Source organism: Punica granatum, chromosome 2 (genome assembly GCF_007655135.1).
Source record: "Punica granatum isolate Tunisia-2019 chromosome 2, ASM765513v2, whole genome shotgun sequence".
Lineage (NCBI taxonomy): Eukaryota > Viridiplantae > Streptophyta > Magnoliopsida > Myrtales > Lythraceae > Punica > Punica granatum.
This window is the reverse complement of record NC_045128.1, coordinates 37959419-37970707: the sequence shown is the minus strand read 5'-3', so window position 1 is coordinate 37970707 and position 11289 is coordinate 37959419. Positions and strand designations below refer to the sequence as shown.

General features: G+C 39.2%; 2 protein-coding genes across 4 annotated transcripts; one reads left to right on the top strand and one right to left on the bottom strand.

Annotated features, from left to right (window-relative positions):
• Positions 1 to 177: 177 nt before the first annotated feature.
• LOC116196339 lies at positions 178 to 1592 on the bottom strand. Its single transcript, XM_031526011.1, has 2 exons — positions 1021 to 1592; positions 178 to 539 (listed from the first exon to the last, which is right to left on the bottom strand). The coding sequence occupies exons 1-2, from the start codon at positions 1436 to 1438 to the stop codon at positions 457 to 459; spliced, it is 501 nt and encodes a 166-aa protein (XP_031381871.1). The 5' UTR covers positions 1439 to 1592; the 3' UTR covers positions 178 to 456.
• A 5377-nt stretch (positions 1593 to 6969) lies between these two features.
• Positions 6970 to 11036, top strand: LOC116196437 (ABSCISIC ACID-INSENSITIVE 5-like protein 6). 3 transcript variants are annotated; one of them, XM_031526155.1, is made up of 5 exons: positions 6970 to 7126; positions 8456 to 9528; positions 10234 to 10305; positions 10404 to 10433; positions 10621 to 11036. In XM_031526155.1, the coding sequence occupies exons 2-5, from the start codon at positions 8458 to 8460 to the stop codon at positions 10696 to 10698; spliced, it is 1251 nt and encodes a 416-aa protein (XP_031382015.1). In that variant the 5' UTR covers positions 6970 to 7126; positions 8456 to 8457; the 3' UTR covers positions 10699 to 11036. The 3 variants fall into 3 exon arrangements, with proteins under 3 accessions (XP_031382015.1, XP_031382017.1, XP_031382016.1); XM_031526157.1 differs by having other exon boundaries at positions 6972 to 7126; positions 10624 to 11036; XM_031526156.1 differs by lacking the exon at positions 6970 to 7126 and adding an exon at positions 7230 to 8372.
• Positions 11037 to 11289: the final 253 nt, after the last annotated feature.

The window sequence follows — 11289 nt, the reverse complement described above, 5'->3', positions numbered from 1 at the left end:
GTTTTGTGATTATAAAATCCAGAAAATCTTCTATGAATATTGTCCAAATTTGGGGCAAAGAAGAGATGCGATTGTCAACTCTCAAGTCACTTGTTGCCGTAATGAACACGTATTACAAAATCATCCAAGATGTTTGAGACGATCAACTAATCATATATGAAATATACAGTCGAGAGAGACACGGGACTCGCATTCGAATCTACAATAGGCAGAAAATAAAACAAAATTTTGAAGAACAGGAATGAATAAACTTCTATCTTATGAACGATGAAGTAAACAATAGGATCAAACGAAAGATCTCTTTCATACAGCAAAAAATGTTTGAGAAACTGTAAAAAAAGAAGAGTATACCAGTCCAGTCATTTTGCTATATAATCTCTGTTGTATATATACAAAAATTCATGTAATTAATAACTTCCCTTTTGGTATGGATTTGAATTTGCAAATTCTGATCAGTCAATGTGAAGAATGCTTCACCGAACAAGCCACCACCTGCGCCCACTGCTTTAGCCTCGTCTTCACCGTCTTGGGATCATCACCTACATATTTTCATATATATATCCACGATTTAAAAAAAAAAAAAACAAATGCTTAATTAATCACGAAACAGATTAATTAGCACATTTAATTACATAAACACAATTAATTATATTATTCAATTCCTTTCTTTTAATCAAAAATAAAAATATATATAGAAAAAAAATTGGAAGTTTTGAGAGATATGTCGCTTTTTGATTGATCCAAGAGATATGTCGCTCGACAAAAACCGTGCTGATTTACTGTATATCATACTTAGAATGGGGATTGTTAATTGTTCTTATTAGCAAAAATCAAATTTAATTTGTTAAACAAATTAAATCAATATCGATCACCAACCATCTATTCGACTGGGGATATAATGCGCCGAATTCGATATAGGAAGGCGGATGAGACTCTCTATTGCGAACAATATGAAACAAGACTATGCAAGATATGTATAATTAATTATGTGATATATTGTTAGAATTTATTCGTACATACCAGGATCATATATGGAGCTCATGGAACCCTGATCGGAATCATTATCGGAGTTCAACGACAACAGAGAGGAGACTGACGATGATCTCGACAGGCTCCGGTGGTACTGCTTGTTCACGGCCTGGTATAACCCTAGTGCAGGGAACAAGTCTGATAGCTTTGGATCGACCTCGGGCGAGTCGAACCCAAACCCTAGCTCCAGGCAGCCCCTGAGCTCCTCCAGGTCCTCGTTGGTGACGCTCTTGCTCCGCTCGAGGCTAGCACCACCAGCTCTCCTGCCACTAAGCATTTCCTTTCCCTTGCCTTTCCTCCTCTCCCATGCCTCGTCTCGGAGCAGGTCAGGAGACCACGAGTTATGCTTGTGGAGTCGGCTGTGCCTAGGAAGCGGAGGTGGCGGAGGCGCGCCGTGTCCTGACATCATGACGGCCGCCTTGCTTGATGGCGGGGAGGTTCTAGGGTTGATGGTGGGGTGGAGGGAGAGGGTGGTTTCATATAAAAGAGAGGATTTGAAGTTGAACTGGGTGGCCACTTTAGAGCTGTGTGGGGAATGATTCGGGTTGGTGCTCCTTGGGGTCCATTCATGAATTATTAGGGAAATTTGGTCAAAACTTTGGTATGGGAAAATATATATTCAAAATTAATAAATTATGGCAATTGCCAAGACAGATCAATGAAGAGACAACCTGGTTATTGTCCATTAGGTAAAGCATATATTAAAACTAAGATTTCATACAATTAATTTATTAACATGTATCACACATCATAATTGGTAATATATATTATAGTTATAATAAATTGCTCGGGGGTATTTAAACAAGTTGCCATGTTAAGAAATATGTAGAACGGTAGTCTTTGACTACTGACCAAGGAGGCAAAAGTGCATGGCTTTCCTTTCACGTTTGTCATGTGTATTTATGTATTTCGGTAAGTCTGATATTTGAAATCTAGGGAATTACCTTCCAAAGGAATATATATATATATATATATATATATATTTGAAATTTAGGAACTTCCCACCAAAAATTCTCGTTAAGGGCTTGTCAAAGCCCGGCTCAACCCAATCGTCATCAGGACTGGCCGACTTCTGGTCCAGGCCCATTAAATTTTAGCGACCATACCGAGCCAACTGAAGAGTTCATAAATGGTACTATGAAAGCAGGGGGAAAAGAAAACATGGCACAAAGTTTGATCTCATGACATGATCCATATCAAGGAGTCTAGGAGATACTGCATCAGAATAATAAAGATATATTATTGGATATTGGATGTATAAAAGAGTTGGATACGACCACTTACTAACTTAAACTTGTGTGTGGAATACGATACGGCCAATCACTTATAGATTTAGATTAGAGTAGATAATCTTGTGGCATTCTTCTCTAGATTACGTACCCAATGCGGCCTAAATCATTAGTGCATATTACGGGAATAGTGCTTGCTAGTGAGCTGGGCTAGGAGAAGTTTATTACCTATGGGCTTTTTTATTTCTTAGCAGACCTGCCCAGTTTTAGATTCCACAAGCCACACCCATGTCATATCAGAGGGAATGGATCCAGAATTGCCATAGAGCAACCTTCCATAAGGATTCACAATCTATCCGGAATATAGTCTCTCAACCGGAAACATTAAATTCCGACAATGGTGCAACTGAACTCCGAATCCGGTCCAGTAGAGTTTCTTCATTGGCGAGCATGGGAAGAGCATGTGTAGGAGCCATCTCTCTACAATCTATCCTCGGAGGTCGACCGTCTTATAAACATGCACCGATTACTCTACGGTTCCTTCAATTAGGTCATTCCGATTATCTTGCAGAGTTTTCCAAAACCGGATCTGTAAGTAGGCAAGAAAATCTTCCTCAACGTGCATACTGTACGGTGGAGAACTTCATAAAAGAGACCTGCCGAGCGAAGCTGGGAAGCTGCAAGCGATAAATTATAATACTTGAAAGCAATCCATATCCGACTTATTAGAGAACTCGCGACTAGATTTGCATCAAGTTTCGTTCCTTTCGGTCCCCATTCTCGAGGTTGGAGCTCTCCCTCATCTATATAAATTATAAAAGCCGAAACCATTATTCATATTGCGCCATATAGGACAAAGCAGTTCTTACATTGAGTGACTTTTCATATTTAGCGAATTAATGAAGAACATTTGACTTAATATGATTATGATACATTACAATTCATTAAATATAATAAAATATATATTATGATAGAAGATTTACACAATTTAGTAGAAAAGAGCTTTCAAATCTTTTTTTAGTAATATTACTAAATTATTATTTTTTATAATTGTAGATTTGAACAATAACAAAAATTAAAATATATAAGCATCAACCATCATAATACTCACTGAGCCTATAAGTGATCGCGTTCATCTTCAACCTAAAAACTCGAGTTGCTAGGTTGTGGTACCTAATATCTTATAAATTCATATTTTTCTACTCTATTTTTCCGTGTGGGATTAACTCTCAACATCTACTCTCACGTGGCAACGTGTGGTTTTGACATTTCACCTACATATGTCACGTGGACCTGAAGAACCCGGCCTTAAGAACTGATTACGAATTGGGACTGGACTTTCGTGCTCAGACGAGAGGAGGGGGGACGACAATTGATAATGAATGCCATAGTTGGGCCTGAGAGGAGATGCTTGACTACTAGAAGTTGGCGAGAGATTTGGCGTGGTGTTGGCTCACACGGTCGTGTAGAAGCATAATTCGCTTTGATACCATGAACAACACGAAGAGAGGATTAACGATACTTCACTCATCGACTGATTCGTTTACATATACTGTGTACAAATAAGAGGAAAAGGGCAAGAATCCCAAGAATAACGAGTAAGGGAATCCGCCATGTGACTAACCAAATTTACATCTAATTATAAGGAAAATATCTCTAGTATATGGCATGTATGTACATGAGAATAAGAAATATATCACAGAATCGCGAATGTTTTGAGTAACCCGTAATATCTATTTTGTCTCTTCTGGACATGTTGTACTCATTGCCCATAACAATTGACAAACAACCATTAATTTCTCTATTGCATGGCCTCTCCAACTCCTTGATTCCCGAAGAGGAGATTTCCCTAACTACCTCACAAACAATGATTGCCACTTCAACATCATTATTAATGGTTTTGGTCTACAAGAAACATTACTGATGGGTTTGTTCTCGAATCCATCCACATCTATGGTCTCTTATGCACATCTACTAAAAAGAAAGCAGAAATCTCATATCGATAAACTGTTAAACCTCATTTTTCGTGCAAAAGTTCTTCATTCTTCTTTTATGTCCCAAAAGGAACGAATACAAGCAGAGCAAGATAATAATATTTGTATCCAAATTCTCATCATACTCCGATAGATTTGAAGTGTAAGCCCGTATTTCACCAATCCGTCCTCAATATCATAGATCTCTTAGATCGAAAAGGGAAAGAATTTGATAAGATGCATATGATCCACTGACCATATAGTGGTGCTGCCAATGACAGCCCGAGCAGCAATTTCTCCTCGGATTACAGTGGATGTGATGGGCCGCCATACCGTTTTAGGAAACCTTCACAAATTGAGCAATCACTAGCCGCAACGTGGCACGACTGACCCCACCACCACCGTGCATGCGAGAATGTCGGAGGCCCCTTTATTCTGATTGGCCCCTGCCCTGCCCAAGCATCCTTCACATATACCATTTCTACATGTCACCTTTTGATTTTTTTAATCCAGACTCTTTGACGATAATTCTAGAAATCAATCGATCTGACCTGTAAAGCAGTTGTTTAGCGCTTGAAAGGTAAGCGGTTAGTAGATAGATAATATAATAAGCCTGTGATTCGCGAGATTCGGATCTCCAATCGATCGGACAGAGTCTCCAATTTGAATACAAATGTCGATTTTTTATTTTGCCCCTGACATAGAGAATCAACAACCTCTTGTCTGATTTTGTTAATGGTGATTTTGTGCACGATACATAGAGAAGTAAATCGGCTGATTAGTTAATGGTGATTGTGTCGACAATATATCAGCTAAGATGCTATATCGGGCGATTCTATGATGCACTACAGTAAGCCTCCTCTAAAGTGGGTCAAAAATAGATTATTCATGCACGACGCATGGACTCACGAAGGAGTTTTCTCCTAATTTGGTCCATTAAACTTTTTCCCTCGATCAAAATATAAAGTTTTACCCATCATATTAGACAAGTTTCATTATGGGTATTAACTGCTCGTGTCAACTAGTAAAACTTTTTAGAGATGAGAAAGATATCTTTTGCAATACTACTATTTTTACAATTATATTACTTTTGGAGTATTTTGGAGGGAATGCTATTATCCGTCAGAACCTCATTTCTTGTCATAATAATTATACTGTAAATAAATATATTAAGTTACCAATCACCGGATCAACTGAAAGTAATAAAAGCAAATCTTTCGATACATCACTAATAAAATAATGTTCTAGTTTGTTGGTCACCTAGATAATGGTCGCTTAAAATATGGATATTTTATCCACTGAAAAAATATATGAAAATTTCATTTATTTAGTCGGTTATAAGGAGACTTATGGGAATCGAATCTAAAATCTCTTAATTACCAAACGAAAGTGTATACTGTTATGTTACGCCCTATTTTTTTTTTGTAAAATTCTGTTTATTAATAATGTATAGATTGAGAATCCCTTTTATATATTTTTTTTTCAAGTTTCAAGGAAAGTAGTTGATCACTTTTATATATATAGTAGTTTAATCACATTTGTTCTTTGGGAAAGGAGAACGGGTACACAACAAAGATATAAATGCAAACGATGACATTGGCTGAAATTTACACCAAAATCAAGAAGGAAAATTCAACCATGGGTACCATATATTACTCCCTGCATTTAGAAAAATAAATCTACCGCAATAGGCAACGTCATGTCCCATCAATTGATATATTAAAAAGAGAGAGAGAGAGAACCATCATTCTCATATGAACAAATGCACTAATTCCGCCAAAATAGTGGAACCCCTATGAGACCCTTGTATAAAAATTTACTCGAAGGTAACCTAACCGGTCTTATCCTAACAGCGGCGGGACAAGGATAAGAACTTCGAGTCTAAAGTGCTATCTACACCAAACACCGAGTACCGAAAGATAGATAGAAAGCATGGACACCCACCACCCAATAGGCAAAAAGGACCCGAGAGTTACATGCATTATAAATGATACATGAGGTTTTATTTGATTTTAAAATAATAAATTTTACTCTACTTAACTCAATTATGATCTTTTCCGAATTCAATATTGTAATCATTATTATTTTATTTATTTTTATTTATAATAATTTTCCTAACAATTTATATATGTAATTTTTAAATAATAAATTTCTCATCTACTTTCACATTTATATACACAAACATATATATATATATATTATTGCCTATTAATATATTTGTCGACACTTACAATCATTAAATAAAATCAAGTTAAGTTGGATTTTGAGCAAACTCGAAAACCAAACAAAAGCTAAAAAGAACGTTTTATGTCTACATACGAATAAGTCATAGCCCTTAAGTCAAGGTACATATCGAGGCCGTTCCAGACCCTCGCACAACTCAAAGGTCTCGGCCCGCCCCGATCGACAAGCCGCGGTGGGTACCGCGCAGGTCTCTGGGACGACAGCCCGGGGCATATGTGTAACTAGCATAATTATGGCCGCATCAGAGTCGCCGCAGGCCACGCCACTGTTCTCGACCAGTAGACGACCATCCCATCCCGATTGTCGGAAACCCTCAACCAAAGGTCGTGATCGGCCCACATTGCGCAACCTCATTGGCGGCACGTCACATCAACACCATTTCGTCCTCTACCTCATTGGACCACGTTACGCAATAGGATGCTCCGCCCCAAAGAAATAAATTTAAAAATGGATTAATTAAGTGGGGAAAAAATACTGGTCTGTGCCCGACCTCCTTAAAACGGCGACTCGTGGCAGTAGGAAGGACTTCACAAGACACTTGTCGACTCCAGCCGGAAAAGCGGCCTTCTGCTCTCGGGGGGGCTGGAAACGACAGTTCTCCGCAGCCTTCTTCAGTCAGTATTTCCGATATATTTCTTCGATAAATTCAAGGTAAATAAAAAAAAAAGGAGAGAAGAAAATGGAATTTCTTTTACCTCTGTCTTCGTCTCCCTCTCCGTCTCTCGGTCTCTCTCTCTGTGTGCTCTGTGGTTATTCATTTGTTTTTATTTTTTGGCCATTTTACGAAGCCATTTTTCCATTTTAGAGTCCATTTATTTTTTCTTCCTTTTTCCCTTTCGTGCTAGGTAATGTCTAATCAAGTCTAGTCACGTAAAATTTGAGCTGATTGGCAGTAAATTTTTGGTTTTTTCCTCTCTGGGTTTCATCTGGTTTGATATGATCCCGGTAGTAAGCGGCGAAAATGGATTCTTTGATACGATTTTTTTTTTGTTTAATTTGGGTTTCCTTCTTTCTGGGCTATTTGTCTTGGAAAAAGGGTTGCGAGCTTATAGGAGCAAACAATTTTCTGTGTCTATAATAATAATAATAATTAATTTTTTTTTGGTGTAATGTTTGTCTCGGTTTTTTTTTTTATTTTGGACGGAAAGTGATGAATTTTGTTGGGATTTTATTGGTGGTGTTTGATTCGGCAAAAGCGATTAGATGAAGGACTGAGATTGGAAATATCTTTGATGTCTCATTCTTGTGATTTGTTCCTATTTCCCTGATGATTTTTTTGGGGTCAAATCTACTGTATCATAGATTCTTTAGGGTTTTTGAGGTTTTATTTGATTTGGGAAATGGGTTGAAAAGATTATATTGGGTTGATATATGTTTAGTTTTTCTTGATCTTGTGGTAATCTTTCTGGGTGTTTCTTTTCTTGTTGGAAAATTATTAATTTCAACAAACCAATCCAGTTTTGATCTGCCATATAAGCCAAAGCCATGATGAGTTTGATGTCCCATCAGCATTGGCATTGGGTCCGGTCGATGTCTTTTCGGTTCATATTGACTGGCCTTGATTTGAGGAATCATAACAAGGCTCTAAAAGTACATTGATATTCCAATTTGATCTGGAACCCCCAGGACGGGTTCAGAGGACGCTTTAAGTGGTTTTGGGAATTTGTACGCTGTACCGCCTCAGATTCTCATAGACATTTGCTGACCTGAAAATTTTAATTTGGATTTGTTTTCTCCCATTAGATTCTCGGGCAATTTGTGCACTTATCTTTTGTTTGCAAAAGGGGGACATAGTGGATGCCAAGTAATGTGGATGATGCTTGTGAATTTTTCGGTTCATTTATCTATCTTGTTCTTTGAATTGAGTTATGGACCGAGGACTGTAAGAGAACGGAAGGTAAAGATTTCGGAGCACAGTTAGTCTGATCTGTTTCGCTTTAATGGGAATAAAAAGATCTTGTTGCTTCCACCATTTTGCAGGTATGGGTTCAGACATGAACTTCAGGAACTTCTCTGATGCTCCATCGGCTGATGCAAGTGCCGCCAGGTTGAGTGGAAACATCCCTTTAACTCGACAGCCCTCGATTTATTCCCTAACTTTTGATGAGTTCCAAAACACATGGGGTGGACTAGGGAAGGATTTTGGGTCGATGAACATGGATGAGCTCTTGAAGAGCATATGGAATGCTGAGGAAACTCAGGCAATGACCTCCAATGCAGGAGGAGCAGGTGAAGGAGGGAGCAGTGGGCCCGGGAATCTGCAAAGGCAGGGATCGCTTACTCTGCCCCGAACTCTTAGTCAGAAGACAGTCGATGAAGTGTGGAAGGATTTGTTCCATGGGAGTGAGGGACCAGGAGATGGGATTAAAGGGGAACCTGTATCGAATTTGCCTCAGAGGCAGAAGACTTTGGGCGAAATGACATTGGAGGAGTTCTTATTGAGGGCTGGAGTTGTGAGAGAAGAGATGCAAACACAACAGATTGGGAGGCTTGGTGATGGAGGTTTCTATGGCGACCTGTCACGGATTAGCAATAACATTAATAACAATAATGCCGGTCTAGCTCTTGAGTTTCAACAGCAGACTCAGAAAAATGGTCTTGTGGGCACTACACACATTCCGAATGTAGCATTAAATGTTCCAGGGATCCGATCTTCTCAATCTCAGCAGCACCCGCTCTTCCCTAAACCGGCAACAGTGGCTTTTGCTTCTTCAATCAATCTACCAAACACCTCTCAATTGGTGAGCGCACAAGTAACGAAGGGCGTGATGGGAATTATTGAGCCGCCCGCCGGCAATTCTGTCATTCAAGTCAGTGGAATTACAAATGGGGGACTCAGTGTTGCAGTTCCAATAGGGATGAGATCTCCTGCTACGAGCCAGTTATCGCCTGCTGTTTCTAAGAACACTGCGGATTCATCGGTTTCACCAGTTCCTTATGCTTATGGCCGTGGGAGGAAACGAAATGGTGCATTGGAGAAAGTAGTTGAGAGAAGACAGAAAAGGATGATAAAGAATCGGGAGTCTGCCGCTCGGTCGAGGGCTCGCAAGCAGGTAACGACTAATGCTATGTTTGGTGTGCAAGAAGAAAAACAGCTCAAAATGGACTTTTTTTTTTGAAACTGCCCTCATTTTATATGGCAGTGACTTAATTTCTCGCTCTTTCTATTTCATACCAAACGTGACGTAAGAAGCTGCCCCTGAACGCTTCACGTTTAATACTAACATGCTTTGTTCTGATTCCAGTGTCAACTCAGTACCATAATACATAAATGCTGCTAATAGGATATTCCATACTTCCATTTTTCAGCAACTTGTGATACATGGTTTCTGTCGTATGGCTTGCGATCTTGTTCGATGCGGCTGTCTTAGGTGTAACGAATTGTTTACAAAGCACTGATAGACTGATAGGTGGAATTTTCTTTGCAAATGACTGCTTATGTACAACCCCTCGTCATGAACCAGCAGCTAGATAGGTCATTTCTGTAACTTCTTTGTCTGTGTTATTTCAAGGATCTGTAGTTTGAGTATGTACCTTACAATCATCTCTTCGTGTTGAAATTGTATTCGCATGTTAATTTTGGAGCCGGCTAATGTTTTTCAAAATCTCGTTTCTATTGGTTGGAATATGGTCTCGTGTCATTCATATCCACTGTGAGGAGGAGGAGCTCTTTGAAAAAAAGTTGGCTGTTAGACATTTAGATTGTGATATTCAAGGAAGCCGCTTCATATCCTTAAGATCACATCAATTTCTTTCAGGCCTATACCCTGGAGCTGGAAGCAGAGGTTGCCAAACTCAAAGAAATCAACGAGGAATTGCAGAAAAAACAGGTGTTCTGATGATTTGAAATTAATGAACCAATCCATTCGGAATTCAGCACTGAGCCCTTTCTGATTGCTTGCCTTTCTTCTCATTTTCTCTTTTGCAGAACGAATTCGTGGAGATGCAAAAGAATCAGGTAAATACATGTTGCTGCCATTTATTTAAGGGAAATGCTTTGTTATTGCTGGGAATAATATACTGAATTGGACTTGTTAAGATGCAAGACTAAGGGTCTTTTCTCCAACGAGCTCGACTTGGTTGTGCTCAAATTTATAGTTGACTCAAGAATTGTCAAAAAATTGAGGCTTTTGAATTGTTTCTAGCAGATCCTGCAGACAACTAATGGAAACTGGGGGAACAAGAGGCTTTGCTTGAGGAGGACCCTGACTGGCCCCTGGTAGGATCCCCGTGTTCAAGCGTGGATGTTCGAGTGCGACATATGCAGGCTGTAGGGGAAGGGTAGGTATTAGATGTAGCCGTGTGAATATCACCCGCACGAGGTTGTAAATTTTGAGCTGCAATAAGCTTTTGTCTGTAGATTGATCAAACTTGCAGTAGTAATAGGATAAGGGATGTATAGAATGTCTGCAGAAAGTTTCATGTTCCAGTTGTGTGGATAATCCGATCCCGGCGGCTTCAGCGAGTCCTTTGTAGTCTAGACTCAGCTTTAACCTTGGTTCGAAAATAATCTCTGTTCACTGATCCTCCTGTTCGTTCTTTTTGATGCATCTTTACCTCATCTTTTGTGGCACCTCATTCTCAATTCATGTTATCGTATCTGTAAAACTTGTTCAGGTGACAATGGTGTTTTTATTGTTCGAAAACTGTCTGTTTGGATAAGGAAAGATAACGCAATACGATGACAGAACTCCTCTATGCAACACCCTGCTGCCGTAAACATGCCTCGCAGCGAATACAAGGAACACTACACTGCTGGGGATATTTGTTTTATTCGGGATCCATACGCATACGATCATCTGAAAGGTGCTACA